The sequence below is a fragment of the Panthera leo genome, chromosome B4 (assembly GCF_018350215.1).
Source record: "Panthera leo isolate Ple1 chromosome B4, P.leo_Ple1_pat1.1, whole genome shotgun sequence".
In the NCBI taxonomy this organism is placed as follows: domain Eukaryota; kingdom Metazoa; phylum Chordata; class Mammalia; order Carnivora; family Felidae; genus Panthera; species Panthera leo.
In genome coordinates this window covers 232,921-249,611 of record NC_056685.1, presented here as the reverse complement: position 1 = coordinate 249,611, position 16,691 = coordinate 232,921, and the positions used below count along the sequence as shown (strand labels likewise).

At 45.2% G+C, this 16,691-nt stretch overlaps 1 protein-coding gene across 8 annotated transcripts in view; it reads left to right on the top strand.

The window, feature by feature from the left end:
* DIP2C (disco interacting protein 2 homolog C) overlaps positions 1-16,691 on the top strand; it is a 412,233-nt gene that overhangs the window by 339,626 nt on the left and 55,916 nt on the right. For all 8 annotated transcript variants that reach the window (XM_042944702.1, XM_042944701.1, XM_042944703.1 and 5 more), the window contains 5 exons: positions 732-855; positions 1,302-1,423; positions 2,486-2,597; positions 2,685-2,794; positions 10,673-10,803. In XM_042944702.1, the coding sequence (XP_042800636.1) occupies positions 732-855; positions 1,302-1,423; positions 2,486-2,597; positions 2,685-2,794; positions 10,673-10,803 (599 nt within the window). The remainder of the gene's footprint in view (positions 1-731; positions 856-1,301; positions 1,424-2,485; positions 2,598-2,684; positions 2,795-10,672; positions 10,804-16,691) is intronic.

Sequence of the window (16,691 nt, the reverse complement as noted above, 5' to 3'; positions counted from 1 at the left end):
GGCCTGCCCTTCACCCTGTCAATTGCTTTAATATAGGGTTTCATCATGAAGAGCAGGGTTTAGATTTTATTTATTTTCCTCAACTGTTTACTTTGAAATAATTGGAGATTAGTAAGAAGTTGCAACAACAGTGCTTTTAAGGTATTTTTTAATCCAAATGTGTTTTCCACTTGTTTCTATGTGTGTGATGTTCTACATAAAATGAATTTGATGAGTTCATTTTTCACTTTACTGGTTTTTTGGTTTGTTGCTTTGTTCATTTGTTTTTTTGACCTCGACTTTTAACGTGGTGTTTCTTAAAAACGTGTTCGAGTTGTTTTATTTTTCCTGCTGGGTCACCACTGACTCTTCCTGCCCTTGGCAATTATACCAAAGTCCCAGAATTACCAGGTTGACTTTTTTTTTTTTTTTTTTTGGTACGTTTAGCTATTCTTTAAGTCAAAGAATTATTCTTGAAAACATCTTTTGTTGACAGACGTACATCTAGATGTCTCTTTGGTGCTGCCCTTCTTGGCCAGTGGGAAGGAGAGGGAAGGGACCACTGATAGGGGTCTTTGGGGGATGACCAAAGCGTGCCAAAACCAATCGTGGATGGCCGCACAGTTCTGGGGACACACTAGTGCCCGTTGAAGTGTGCATTTGAAATAAGGTGCCTGGCTGGTACCTGCAGTACATCTCAGTAAAGCTGTTACATTAAAAAAATCCCACCTGCTCATTCTTGCAACCCTCAGGGTGCCATAGCAAGCTCACTGACATGTGTGCAGCTGCATAAGCGTGCCGAGAAGATCGCCGTGATGCTACTGGAGAGAGGGCACCTGCAGGACGGGGACCACGTGGCTCTCGTCTACCCACCAGGTGAGAAGGCAGTTCCCCAGCCGCGTGCGGGGTACCTTGTCGCCCACGCCCTAGCTGACAGCCGGCATCGTGCTCTGTGTGGCTCCCTAGGTCTAGTTGCGGCCTCTTGCAGGGCGGTGCTGCATGCTGGGTGCCTCCTGAGGTCATACATGGGGCAAAAGTTCGCAAAGACATTTGTGTCCAAATTTGTTTTGTTCGATGTCTGAGCTAGTTCATTTAAGCAACAATAATTAAATCCTTCAGTAAACTGGTGACGATAGAGGTGTGAGTAATTCCTTAGAGAAATGACAGAAATCAGCCACCTGGGCCGCTTGGGCATCTCATGCCGAAAGGACAGGCGGCGGGAATTGACAGCACAGACAAGAGTCCGTTCCTGTCGCAGCCCCAGGCTGACACCTCTGTACCGGGGGCCGTCACCTGAGCACTTATGCATTCCTCCTGTCTAGGAATAGACCTGATTGCAGCTTTTTACGGCTGCCTGTATGCGGGCTGCGTGCCCATAACCGTCCGCCCCCCGCACCCGCAGAACATCGCCACCACGCTGCCCACCGTGAAGATGATCGTGGAGGTAACCACACCTGGAAGCACTGGGGCTCCCCCGACTCCCCGCCCCACTGGGGTTCTTTTCCTCCTCCTCCACCCACTCCCTGGGCTCTCCTCCTTCCCCCTGGGGTTTTCCTGCTCCCCCCACCGGGGCTCTTCTCCTCTTCCCTAGGGATCTCCTCCTCCTTTCCCCTGGGGCTCTACTCCTACCCCCCCACACCCGGGGTTCTCCTCCTCCCCCCACCCCGGGGCTCTCCTGCTCGTCCTCCTCCTGCTCCCCCCGGGGTAGGGCCCTTCCTCCCACCTGTGCCCTGGTCCAAGCGTAGGTCTTTCAGATGGCAGAGCCAAGGCAGGGCTAGCTCTGGGGCTGGTGGGGAGGATGCGGCCTCTACCATCTAGTTCTGGAAATGGGATTTCATGATTTCACTCACTTGTGGCATTAGGGGCTGGGGTGGCTTCCCTCATGCATTAGAGTCGCAGGGCCCTCAAGAAAGTGACCCCTCTCACGGGCGTCTGTAAAGACAGTGGGAGTTTTTTGCACCAAACTGATGAAGAAGTCATATATTTTTCTGAAGTTCTCTGCTGAAGATTTAGAAGTGTCCCATTCCTTTTTGAAAGCGCAGATTTATTTTAACTTTTCTTATGCTTGGGGAAGTTGAAGAGGATTAGAAAAAGGTTTTCTCCTTGGAGGAGAAACCACGAGGGACAATTTAGTTTGGGGATAGCACACGCGAATTCTTTTTGTGGGTGTGTGGGAGTACTGTCCAGGCCATTTCTCTGTTTAGAAAGTCGTGGCCGTGTCTGTGGAGACACATGGCAGTTTTTGTGGATCAGAGCTGACAGAGTGGTTGGTTGGGACACTCCTTTCTGAGCACGCTCATAACCGTGGCTACTCCTCGGCTCCAGGAATTTCCAGGGGCCTCAGTGTCTGAACTCTGGGTCCGCGATCACATCCTGGCCGTCATGCTGGCTCCATGGGAGGCAGCCTGGCCCGCTGTGAAAGCCGCTGGCCTCGGGGTGTGTGGTGAGCAGCTGGCCGTGCGCGACCGCTCACCTCCTTCCTCCACAACTTGTTCTCTCACCTCAGGTGAGTCGCTCTGCCTGCTTGATGACAACACAGCTGATCTGTAAGTTGTTGCGGTCCCGGGAGGCAGCTGCGGCCGTAGACGTCAGGGCGTGGCCCCCCATACTGGACACAGGTCAGTCCTCAAACCAGCCAGACACCTGTACCTGCTTGTCTGCTTTGCCGTTGGCTCAGACATGCTAATGGCTTTGTTTTGCTCCAGACGATTTGCCAAAGAAACGGCCTGCCCAGATCTACAAACCTTCCAACCCAGACACGCTAGCTTATCTTGACTTCAGTGTGTCCACAACCGGGATGCTGGCTGGAGTGAAGGTTAGTGACACGGTCTGCACGGTGGCACACGTGAGGGGTGTGTGCTTGCGCTTCACTGAGGCCTTAGGATGCACGGTCACTTCCACGGTTACCTAGGTCAGCCGACTCTTTCCGAATGTCCCAACTATCTGTGTGTGTGTGTGTGTAAACACAGCCTCACCAGCCCCTAATAAAACACTGCGTGTGTTTCTTCCTTGCTGGCTTTCGAATCCCAGTGTTCTGTTGTGAAACTGTGTGCACTGGGATTTCTTGCTTTTTTACTGTGGGTTCTGTTACTGTGTGCTGGAGGACGGCTCATGCTGTGACCCGTGTTCCTATTAAAGCACGGAACTAGGGTGGACCCCTGAGCAACTCGGGGGGTTAGGAGCGCCAACCCCCTGCACGCTTGAAAATCCACGTGTAACTTGGGACTCCTCCTGATAGCCTGCTGTTGACTGGAAAGCTTACCAGTGACCTAAACAGTCGATTGAAACCTATCTTGTGTGTTATATGACATATCGTATGATGTTAGGCGTGTTACATGCAAGTGTGTGTATCACGTGCACGTAGTACGTGGTATGCAGCATAATATGTACTGCATTCTTACGTAAAGTAGTAAGCCAAAGAAAATCGATTAGGAAAAACATAAACGATTACAGTCCTGCACTATAAAAAGTCTGTAAGTGGGCTGGGGCACACAGACCCGTGTTGTTCATGGGTTCATTTGCTATGCACGTCACCTCATGAGGACCTTCACGGCTCTGGCAGTGTCCTTGCCAAGGTACTGGTACATCCTCAGTAGCCTCAGGAAGTCCTTTGCCCACCTTTGGGGGTCTGACCACTCAGTTTGTGTTATTTACTGCATTGAGTTCTCTTTCTCTACCCTTTTCCCAATTTTTTTTTATTGTGGTTGTACATACATGACATAAGTTTACCACAATAACACACCCAAGTGTGTGGTTCAGTGGCGTTGAATATTCTTACACTGCCATGCAGCCGTCCCTCCCTGCCATCCATCCCCATGACTCATCTTATCTTCTAAAACTAAAGCTCACTACCTATTAATAACTCCCCATCCCCTCTCACCCCCACCCCCAACTCTGTGATTTTGATGGCTCTGGGGACCCCGTAGAAGTGGAGTCACGTGCACTGTCCTCTTGTGACTGGCTCATTTCACTCACCGTAATGTCCTGGAGGTTCATTCATGTTGCCGAGGGCATCAGAATTTCTTTCTGAGGCTGAGTTAATATTCTGTTGAATGTGTGTACCACATTTAACCTGTCCGTCGATCCCTCAACGAACACTAGGGTTGTCTCCAAGTTTTAGCTCTTGCAAGCATTGCTGCTGTGAACACAGACATACGAACATCTCTTCAGGTCTTCTGGGTATATACGGAGAAGTGGAATTTTGGGGTCGGGCGGTAGTTTCCGTCTTTAACCTGGGAGGGAGTTGCCATACTGTTGCCCACTGTTGTTCCTAATGATTAGTGATGTTAAGCATTTTTTTCACGCAGTTATTGGCTGTTTGTAAGTCTTCTTTGGAGACATGTCTATTCATGTCCTTTGAATCAAATGGCTTGGTTTTTTGTTGTTGAGTTTTATAGGCTCTTGGTATATTCTGTATATTAATTTTCTCCTCTTCTTTGGATTGCCTTCTTACTCTGTGGATGGTGTCTTTTGATGCACAAAATCTTTAAATTTTCATACAGTCCAATTCTGTGTCGTTTTTGGCCTGTGCCTTTGGTCACATCCAAGAAATCATTGCCAAATCCAGTGTCATGAAGCCTTTGTCCTTTGTTTTGTTCCAAGAGTTTTATTGTCTTAGGTCTTACATTTCTGTCTTTGATCCAATTTGAGCTAACTTTTCTGTGTGGTGTGAGGTAAGGGTCCAACCTCGTTCTTTTGCATTTGGAGATGCAATTTTCTTAGCACTTTGTTGAAAAGACTGTTGTTTCCCCAACTGAATAGTCTTGGCACTCTGGTCAAAAATCAGTTGGCCAATATATGCAAGGGTTTATTTCTAGGCTCTCTGTTCTGTTGATCTGTATGTCTGTTTTTATGTCAGTACTGCACTACTTTGACTACTGTATATTTGTATTAAGTTTTTAAATCAGGATGGGGGAGTCCTCTGTGTTTATTTTCAAGATTGTTTTGGCCATTCAGATTTCTTTGAGATTCTGTATGAATTCTATGCATTTTCTACTTACACAAAAAAGTCATTGAGATTTTAATAAAGATTGCACTGAGTCTGTTTTGTTTTGGGTAGTATTGACATCTGTGAATATGGTGTGTGTTTCCATTTATGTGTGTCTTTATTTTTTAGCAATATTTTATACTCTTAATTGTACAAGTCTTTCACCTCCTTGGCTAATTCCTCAACATTTTATTCTTTGATGCTATCGTAAATGGGATTGTTTTAATTTCCTCTTCAGATTTTTCACTTAATGTATAGAAATGCAAATGATTTCTGCATGTTGACTTTTTATCTTGCTACTTTAGTGAATTTACAATTTTTAACAATTTTTTGTGTACGATATTTAGTGTTTTCTACATACAAGTTCATTTAATCCATGAAGAGATCATTTTATTTCTGCTTTTCTAATCTGAATGCCTTTTATTTATTTTTCTTACCTAATGGCTTGGGCTAGAACTTCTAGTACTATGCATAGAAAGAGTGAAAACAGGCATCCTTGCCTTATTGCTGATCATAGAGGTAAAGTGTTGAGTCTTTCATGGCTGAGTATGATGTTTACTGTGTTCTTTATATATGGCTTTTATTCTGTTGAAGCCCTTTTTTTCTACTCCTAGTTTATTGAGTGTTTTTACCATAAAAAGATGTTGGATTTTGTCAGATTTTTTTTGCATCAATTGAGATATCATGTGTTTTTTCCCCCTCGTTCTTTGAATATGATATATTACATTGATTTTTTTTAAGATTTTATTTTTAAGTAATCTCTATACCCACTGTGGGATTTAACTTTATGGCCCCAAAATCAAGAGTCACATGCTCCTCTGAGTCAGTGAGGTGCCCCCATTGATTGAGTTTTCATTTGTAGAGCCTACAATCCCTTACAGAAGTAAATCCCACTGATGTATAAGCTTTTTAATGTGCTACCGAATTGGGTAAGTGCTTTGTTGAGGATTTTGGCATCAGTGTTTCACAGAGATACTGGTCTGTAGTTTTCTGTTTTTATAGTGTTTTGTCTGGCTTTGGTATCAGAGTTTTACTAATCTCATAGAATGAGTTAAGAAGTGTTCCCTTCTCGGGGGCACCTGGGCAGCTCTATCGGATAAGCGTCGGACTTCGGCTCAGGTCATGATCTCATGGTTCATGGGTTCGAGCCCCACATCAGCCCCTCTTTCTTTTCCTCCCTTGTTTGTGTGCACATTGTCTCTATCTTAAAAATAAGTAAGTAAACTTAAAAAAATAGTGTTCCTTTCTCTTTAATTTTTTGGAAACGTTTGAGAAGGACCAGTATTAGTTCATCTTTAAATGTTTGGTAGATTTTAGCAGGGCTTTTCTTTGCTGGAAAATCTTCTTTACTGATTTGATCTTGCTTTACTGCTTTTGGTCTGTTCAGATTTTTTATGCTTTATGATTTAGTCTTGGTAGGCTATGTGTTCCTTTTTTTAAATTTTTTTAAACTTTATTTATTTTTGAGAGAGACAGCACGAGCAGGAGAGGGGCAGAGAGAGAGGGAGACACAGAATCTGAAGCAGGCTCCAGGCTCTGAGCCATCAGCGCAGAGCCCAGTGTGGGGCTTGAAACCACAAACCTGAGATCATGACCTGAGCCAAAGTCTGACGCTTAACCGACTGAGCTACCCAGGCACCCCAGTTTTGTCTTTCTTCTTGATAATTTGTGTTTCAATTTCCATGAAACGGAATTTCTTCATTTCATATAGGTTGTGCAGTTTGTTGGTGTACGACTGTTCATAGTACTTTCTTCTAATTATTTTTGTTTCTGTAGAATCCATAATGTCCTCACTTTCATTTCTGATTTTAGTATTTTGAATTTTCCTTCCTTTTTTCTTAGTCCATCTAACTAGAGGTTTGTCTGTTTTGTCGATCTTTTTGAGGAACCATCTTTTGCTTTCATTAAGTCAACTCTTCCTCTACCCTCTGTTTATTTATGCTCTAATCTTTATTACTTCCTTTTTCTGACTTGGGGTTTAGTCTGTTCTTTCTGTCATTCCTTAAGTTGTAAAGTTTGGTTGATGTGAGATCTGTTTTGTTTTTTAGCCTAAGTTTTCATGTAAATTTCTGCAGTCAAACTGCTTTTGCAGGGCACCTGGGTTGGCTCAAATAGTTAAGCGGCTGACTTTGGCTCAGATCATGATCTCATGGTTTGTGGGTTCAAGCCCCACCTCGGGCTCTGTGCTGACAGCTCAGAGCCTGGAGCCTGTTTTGGATTCTGTGTCCTCTCTCTCTGCCCCTTGCCAGCTCGCACTCACTCTCACACACACACTCTCTCTCTCTCTCTCTCTCTCTCTCTCTCCCTCTGTCTCTCTCTCAAAAATAAATAAACATTAAAAAGAAGTTAAAAAATAACTTTTCTGTTACTCATTTCCTGCATTACTGTCTTGTTTTGTGCTTAGTTGATTTTTTTTGTAGCGAAACATTTGAATTCTTTTTGTATATATTCTACAGCTTGTGTCACTCAGGTGACAGTGGGGGTTGAGTTGAACACCCTACAGTTGCAGTACTCCAGTTTGGATTATACTCGCTTAATTTCAGGAACACACAAAACTGCTCCGTGCCCGCCTTTCTCAGTTGCTGATGTCACAAAGTTATATCTTTATATACTGCATGGCCCAAGATATGTAGTAGCAAGTCTTTTAAATGCATTTCTTAAGTCTCAAGTTATATAGGGAAAAAAGTGGAATTTAAACCCAAAGTTACAATAACAATCATTTTTTCAGCTAATGATTATTTTTTTTTACCATATTAGTGTCTTAAATCATGAAAAAATGAAAAGTGGAGTTACAAAGTATTGCTACAATTATGCTAGTATTTATAATTGAATTGTATTTACTTTTGCTGAGATCTAAATTTATTCACATGACTTTGAGATATGTCTAATATCTTATTATTTCAGTCTGCAGGAGTCCCTTGAGCCTTTCTTTCATGGCAGGTCTGAGTGTAATTGAGTACATTAATGAGTACTTAAATGTGATGAGCTCCCACAACTGTTTTTTTTTTAAATGGGAATATCTTACTTTTTCCAAAATTAATTACCATTGATTGCCCAAACTTTCCTCGGGAAGTTATAAGACTTAAACGGACTCCAGAACTCCAAAGAGTCTCATCATTTTCTGACACAGTTGTTGTCTGGTTGCTATGGAGACAGTCTTCCCAGAATCCTCTCCTCTGCTTTTCAGTAGAATCTGAGGTGACACACCAAATAAAGTGTAATATCAAATAAAATAATTCTTCAAAAGCTTTTTGGAGTACAGATTTCTTTTCATACCAGGGTGAGTGGCTTTGAGCTGCCTCCTGTCATAGCCAAACAGAAACACACACTTGAGATCGTACCATTTTCATGGTCTACAGAAGTGGGGGCTATAATGTTACATCTTGATTTGATAAAGATACTTACACGTGAAACAGATGAAGTGACGTGACTCTTGGTAATTCCACTTAATAGAAATGTAAACCCTAGTAATCCCAGAGGGATAAATAATTAGACTTTTCTCTGAAATCTTCGTAAGTTTTTATTAAACTTCTGATTGTTTGTTTGATGAGTACCTGAGGTAAAATATGTTGTGATGTCATTTAATGAAAACCCATTTGCCTTAAATACTGAGAGGCGTAAACAACTGAAATCATCTGGTCATGGTCTTCTCATTGAATTCTCTTCTACCTCTTTGGTTGCACATGTCCTCATGTTTCTCAGAAATTTTGATTCGGTTTCAGCTTTTGGTCCAAATGTCATTAAGTATTCAAATATAGAATGAACGCTGAGAGAGTCTTAGCCAGTCATCTGTTTTCCCCCTAACGGGCACTATTTCATGTCTGATTTAGTAGAAGGCCCATGAGTATATGTTTGTGTGTTCAATTTAAGTTTTAAAACACTAACCATTTAAAAGTTTAATTTGAACTCTGAAGATTTCTGATAGACCCTGGAGAAACGTTTTCACTTCAATGGGGAAGTCGTGTGGAGGACCCTTCCCTTCAGATCAGTGGCCCTCTGGGCTTGCCCACAGGACCCTGTCATACTGGTGGTGGCTCTCCCTTCCACCGAATGTGCAGCTGCCGTGTGCCCAGGGAGTGGACACTCACGTTAACGTCAGCTAAAGCAAAACTGCTCTGGAAGGTAAACCCACCCAAGAGAAGAGCTGAGGCACATCCCGGAAATACATGTAGTTGCCCTCATCCCTGCTTCCTCCCACTGTGTCTACTCTCACCATCTGTTTCAGAGTAGGGCATTAGAGCTTGTTGTCTGGGGCTTTTCAAAACGACTTATCCAGGTACAAGTCTGACTTCCTAAGAATTGGGAGTTTTTCTTCCAGCGTGGGCTGTTGGGCTGTGTGTTGGCAGGTCCAGGACTGGTGCTTGGAGACGAGTCCTTTAGCTTTCCTGGTTGCGTTTTTCTTCATCTGTCTGTGCTCCTGTCACTCTGATGAGTTCTGCTTGTGCTTACTCAGCCTCAAGACCCAGAGCACACTGGGGTCCCCCAGGGCGATATGAGAGCCCCTTCTCTGCCCTCCTTATGCTCTCTGCCCCCATTGTGAACGCGCTCACAGGCCCTGCAGTTACCGGAGTTCTCTCCCAATTTTCCACTGGACCCAAACTCCTGAGGTCAGACAGAGGCTGTGTTTTATTCTTCTTTATATCCTGAGCACCTAATACGATGCCTGAGACATAGCATGTACTCCATTAACGTATTAGTATTTGCCGAGCTGAACTGTTCTCAAGCTATAAATAACGCCTGCACAGAGTAGGGGTTCAGGCAAGGTTTGTTTTAAGGCGAATCTGGGAACGTGCCTTATTTCGGTAGCTAGGATTTTGCTCACTCCTGATCTAGTGGGCGGGCAGAGGTTGAAGGCATGTTTCAGAAACCCAGCCTTGTTTCTTCTTTAAGCAAATATCGTGGCCTTGACAGCAAGTGAAAATGAGCCGTACGGGCTCACGTCTCGAGTACTTGTGCATCACCTTGTGCGGATTGCGCGGCGGATCCATCGCGAAACCTGCCTCCACCCACAGCTTCCAGCAGGGCTCCCCCGCTTACCACGGAAGCGGCCCTGGCCCTGGCTCCTCGCCTCTGTTGCCGGCGCGACTCACGGGTGCTTCCCCCAGGCATTTGGGCGGGTCGCCCTGAGTATTAGGGTGCTTGCTCCAGCCCCCCACACGGTTCGGCTGCACGGGACGTTCACTTCATGTTAACTCCAGATGTTTTTCAAACCACAAACTTGGGACCATTTTCCTTTTCCTCTTAGGCTTGATTGGCTAGAAAGCTTCTGTGAGAAAACTGATTTTATGAGATATATTTTATGCCGTTTGGCAGTAACTTCCGTCACGTGGGAGTCCTCTTACTGTCACCTCAGTGATGCGGGGAGACGGGAGCTTGGCTGTCGTCCTGTGACTAACACTGGTTCTGGCCCGAAGCTGTGTGGCCTTCAGCAGACTACCTTCTCTGAGCCCGGTTCCTGTCGCTGACATGGGATGTTCATCCACGCGCCCTGCCGGCCCTACCGCATGACGGGCGTGCGTCGGGCACACACCTGGGAGGGGCCGTGAGCCGCAGCGTCTAGGGTCTCCCCACCTCCTTCCCTGGGCTGTGGGGGCGCCGGAGGACCCCGTGCGTGCCCACTTCCCGTCGGGGTGCGGGACGGGGTCGCTCCAGCTTGGGCACTGGGTGCCGGCCACGTGGACTGAAGGCGGCCTTGCTGTCTTCCAGATGTGCCACGCAGCCACCAGTGCCTTCTGCCGCTCCATCAAGCTGCAGTGTGAGCTCTACCCCTCGAGAGAAGTGGCCATCTGCTTGGACCCGTACTGCGGACTTGGGTTTGTCCTGTGGTGCCTCTGCAGGTGAGTGTCCTCCTCAGCGTCTTCACAAGGACGAGGAAATCAGTCGCGTGCGCCCCCCTTGAGACCGTTGGCAGAGTAGACGCTAACGTCTGGGGAGGACTTCCACTGGCAGAGGGGCTGGCTGCAGGGGGCCTGCACGGGTCCCTGCGCCAGCCCCCCTTGGATTCCCCGTCCCGCAGCGTCTGGAGACCGTGGTCTCCGTGAACTTTGCTGACACCCGCAGGGATGACAGACTCTGGGCACATTCTGGGAGGCTCTCTGGTGGGGCCCCCTGTTTTCCAAGCGCAGGACTCCAGCCCGAGGCTCCCAGCAGTTTTCCTCGGCCTGGAGTTTGTGTCACATCGGCCGGTGAGAGCTCAGGCTCGCTCTTCCTTCAGGCTTGTCCCTGACGCGGGTGGGGGAGGAACGTGAGCTGCAGGAAGGCCGGGAGCAACCTCCGTGAGCACTCCCCTCACCTCCCAGCCGCGGTCACCGCCCCCCCAGCCAGCAGCCACCCAGCGTCCAGCCCAGAGCAGGGTCAGCAGGTGCTCGTGGCGAGGATGAACTTGGGGAAGTTCACTGGCGTTTTGTCCGACTGCATCTGTGTTCCCTGAAGAAACTGTAGAAAATATGCAGTAACGTAAAGACCTCAGTAATCATGCTGCCCAGTGATACCAGTTAACAGGCACTATTAGCGTTTTGGTATACCGTCTTCCAGTTTGATTGCTGGTGTAGCGTACCATGGTTTTGTCGTTAGCACTTTGAACATCTTTAAGTACGTGAAGTGCCCCCATCCAGCTCCCCGTGGACCAACATTTGGCCCGCTTTGTTTCACGCCCCCTTCCAATTTTTAATGCAATCACCAGACAGCACGCTTTCACCATAAACCTTCAAGTACGCGTACAGTTTTTTTGTAAGCATGCGCTAACATAGGTATAAAACGGAGATGCTACAGTATGAAAGTGATTAGGATTTCCTTTTTTCTGGCCGACATTCTCTAATGTCTTTAAATGTGCCCCTCAGCTATTCTAATGCATTCATAATATTTAATAATATGAAGTTGGATTAAAACCCAATCCTATATTTTTGAAAAACACATTTCAGTTAGAACAGTTAAACTTTTTGAGAGAGCAGATGGAATTGAGTTAAAATACTTAATGGTTTCTGCCCCACTGTAAAATGCAGTAGCCCTGTGGGTGACTTTTCCTCTCGGGAGATAGTTTAGGATGTGGTATTCCAGCAGTAGTGCCAGCGACCGTAGACATGCGTGGCCAACTAGGAAGGAAGCCGCCCTGACCTACCTACTTTATAGGAGACCGTCCGTGTGTCTGTCTGTCACTTGGCAAGGTGCCGGTAAAGCTGAAGCCAGCAATGGAGCGCTTCGCCAACGCCCATGCACCAACACGGGATGCTCACTAGTAGCGGCAAGGGCATGGTGGGGGCTCTTAAAAGGAGTTATAAGGAACCTTTACCTAATGAACACATCTCCTGCAAATTCACTCGGCAGTCACAGAATCACAATGTTCTGTCGATTGCCCCTGCAACACTAGAAATCGGTATACCATAGCTACAGACTTCTTCCTTCTGAGGTCCTCTATAGAAACAGATCCCATCAGAGTTGCTTAAAGACCAGACCTGAGAGCATCCCCCCCACCCCACCCCCAGTGGTGATGAGGATGCCCAACACCCATAAATCCTGCACACACGGTTTCCTCTCAGATGGGCTCGTGTTCCTTCAGGAAATGAACAAGATGAACCTGGATGTCATTTTGTGCAAGAGAGTGCTCACAGTAGGGCGGTGACATGTCCTTCAGAGGGGCTCCCGTTGGCCAAATTGGGGGAATTTCAGCATCAAGGTAAAGATTATGTTAGGTGATAACGCTTTGAATAAAACGGGAAATTATTTCACTATTCAGACAAACAGATGAACAGATTAAAAGCTCCATTGCTACGGCAGACGTCTAGAAAATAGTTAATTACGAAGGGAAGGAGAGAACCTTCATGGTGGAGACTTGGGGCAGGGGTGTGTCACCCAGAGGGTTGCAGCGGGGAAGACAGCATGCCATCCGGGGTCTTCCTGGCAAAGATACTTCACTGACTCCAAGCCAGGGAGCATCAGACACAGACTAAGGAGGGACGGAAAGCAGCATGTGGACACCGGTGTCACAGAGGCCTGAGGACCCCACTCCCCCCCAGGCAGGCCGATGGCATCTGTGGCCTTGTCTCCCAACGGGCTCCTTTTGCTGTAAAAGACACCATCAGGACAACTGGCAAAACTTGACTGAGGGTCCCAGACTTGGGTGGAAGAAACGTATCTGTTCCCTGATTTTGATGCCTGAATCGGCTTTGTGGAGGAAAATAAACTTGTTTATTGGAAATACCTGCTGAAGTATTTGGGGTTGATGGGGCATCAGGTCAGTGACTCACCCTCAGATGATTCGAGAGGGGAAAAAGTATTTCTATTCAAAACTTTTCTGTAACTTTGGATTGTTTCAACATTTTTAAGAAGTTGAATGAAACAATTAGAGGATTGTGTATCTGAGACTTGAGATATAACAGAGTTGTTTCAAAATATTCATGTGTTTATTTATTTTGAAAGAGAGAGTGCATGCAAGCAGGGGAGGAGCAGAGAGAGAGAGAGAGAGAGAGAGAGAAATCCCAAGCAGGCTCTATACTGTCAGCGTGGAGCCCGATGCAGGGCTTAAACTCACGAACCATGAGATCATGACCCAAGCTGAAACCAAGAGTAAGATGCTTAACTGACTGAGCCACCCGGGCGCCCTTGTTTCAAAATATTTTTAAGATCAAATGTGTCTTTAAAAGCATTCAGATAGTTGATATTCATGGATTAAAAGTTTTAATATTGTTAAACTGGAAATTCTTTGCAAATAGGTTTAGAGATTTGATGAAATTCCTGTCAAAAATCTCAGCATATTTTTTGTTTTGCAGAAATTGACATTGTCCTAAAATATAAAGGAAGAACCCACAATATCTAAAACAATTTTGGAATAGGATAACAAAGTTGGAAAACTCAGACTTCCCGTGTTCAACCCTTACTATAGTAGCCAGGACAGTGTTATACTGGCAGAAAGGTAGGTAGGAAGGTAGATACAGGAAAAATAGTCAACGAAACACAATAGAGAGTCCAGAAATAGCCCTGTTGCGTATGGTCACTTCATTTTTCAGCAAAGACAGTTCAGTGATAAAAGGGTAGCATTTTCAACAAACGATGTTTGGGAATATTGGGCATTCACCTGTAAAAAGATTAATTTAAACTTTATTTTGCATCATATAAATAAATTCAAAATAGGTTGCAGACTTTAATGTAAAAACTAAAACTTTTGGAAGAAGACAAATCAGTAAATCTTTATAATCTCAAGTTAGAGTTCTTAGATATGGGGCAATACATAAAAGAAATATTGGTAAATGTGGCTTCGGTAAAATTAAAAACTTGGGCACATCAAATGGCACTTGATAGAAAGTTGGAAAGACAAACCACACACTGGGGGAAAGTATTTGCAAATCATAACCTGATGCAGTCCTTCCAAACAGATACAAAACGAACTCTTAAAACTCCAGAAGAAAACATGCAACATGAATTTAAAAACGGGCAACAGGTTTGAATAGATATTTCACCACAAATACACAAATGACGATAAGCGCATGAAAAGATGTTTCACATTCATTAGGAAAATACAAATTAAAACCAGTGAGCTGACACTTCATACCCACTGGAGCAGATACAGCCACAAACCCCAGAAAATAACATGGTTGGAAAGCTTCTGTTTTCCAGTTTCAGAACTGCACTACAGAGCAACAATAACCAAGGGTGTTCAGAAACTGGAATTCTCATATGTTGTTGATGGGAATGTAAAATGGTGAAATTTTTAAGTTTGGCATGCTCTTAAAAATTAAGCATAAATTCGCTACATGACCCAGCAATTCCACTCCTAGGCGTCTACCAAAGAGAAGGAAAAACACACAGAGACTTGATGTCCGTAGCGGCCTTCATAAAAAAGAGGAAAAGAAGCAGTGCACACGTCCTAGCTGCTGGATGGACAGTGTTGGTCATATCCCGTGATGGAATACAGCTACAGTGTGAATAAACGTCAAAACGTCACACTAAGAAGCCAGGCTCCAAATACCACGTATCACACATAGGACGCCATTTACACGAAATGTGTGGAGAAGACAAGTCTATGGAGGCAGAAAGTGGGACAGTGGTCAACTGGGGCTGGGGTCAAAGGACGATCGAGCCAGGTGGACCCAAGCCATACGTGTGTGTGGTGGAAGTGTTCTCGAACTGCGTTGTGGTGATAATTCTACAACGCTGCAAGTTTAGTAAAATCCTTTCAATTCCGTGCTTCAAGTGAGTGGATTTATGGTACGTGCTTTATACCTAAGTGAAACTGTGTAAAGAAGAAGACCGCCCGTCATCAGGATAACTGAAGAGCACGAGACAGTAGCCCGCAGGGCGCTGTGTGTCGTCACGCCCCGCGTCTGCCATGCTCCAAGTGCCCGAGTTGTGATAGCTAACTGAGCCCCCCCTCCTTTTTTTAAACTTTTTTTTTTTTTTTTTACCCCCATGTGTCTTTTTAACCATCTTGTTCTCTTGGAAGTTCAGATCTAAACTAGAATTTTTCAGGTTCCAGAAATTCTCAGAGGTTAAACGTCTTCAGTATAAGCAACCTGCTATCACGTAGGTCCGTTTCGGAAGTATTTGGCTACTGCCAAGACGTCAGTGCTGGCTAGTAGATGAAACCGTTCATCAGCATCTGCTGGACTGAGCAAGGAAAGGGCATATAAAAAATTCATGAGTCGGGCTTCCTGTCTGTCCTCTGTTATCAAGATGTCATTATTTTCTTAATGTTGACTTCCATCCTACTTGTGGGAATGAGGAGAACGGTGAGCTGTACTTAATTTTCATAAGTGTGCTTGGCATTCTCTAGCTTTGAATTCCGCACAGGGACCCAGCTCTCTCATGTGTGAATGGTTCAGATGAAGCAGATCACTTGTCCTGATGTGTATTCTTGAGAAAAGTACTCATGGGTGCTTTGTATTTAATTTTCTGCATTTGAGTCTCCCTACGATAGTATTTGTAAAATAAAACCCTGGGAACAGTATGGAAATGATAAATTGCCATCATTAAAAGGAATATCATCATAAAGTTTTACCTGCATTGTGATTCCCTAAGATGTGTGGCTCAAACGTCACTGACCGTGTTTGGAACCTGGCACTGAAAACGTAAAAGTCCTTGGTGAGAAACAGCCACTGTGTAAATTTGAGCTGCAATAAAAATCATGCAGGGAAATTAGTTAAGTTGTATTATTAAGCCTGATTCATGAACAGGTTGAATAACATTTGCTGTTAACAGAAAACTGTGCCCCATCACTTCTCCAAGAAGTGAGATGCTTGCTTCCTAGTGGATAATTATCATTTATGAGGTTCGTAATGTGCAGGCTCATTAGATCTTAGGCTCTTGGCTGGTGTATGGTCCCATATTTGATCCCAGTTTTGCCCCTGAGGTTCTTCTAATGTTAATTTCATGGAGGTACCTTTTCCATTATTTTTATTTCTTCCTGTTTCATGCTGCCTGGAGGCTTTTGACTGGAATTAACACATTATCTCCCAAGAAAGGCTGTAATTCAGAGAACAGCAGGTGTGTGTGAGTTGATTCTGGAGCTCTGTGATACAAGGGACAGAAAGTAAGACTGTGCCCAGAGTTGCCGAACAAAACATCACTTTCCATCAAGTCAGGCCACTTGGCAGTGCCCTCCTGCTACGTGTCCCCATTTTCAGGGGCTTCCCGCCTCTAGGAAAGGGTCTTGGCAGCAGAGAGGAGAGCGCTGTGCCTCATGGCCGCTGGGAAAACATGTCTAAGAGTGGTCGGTGGTATCATTGGGCCCTTA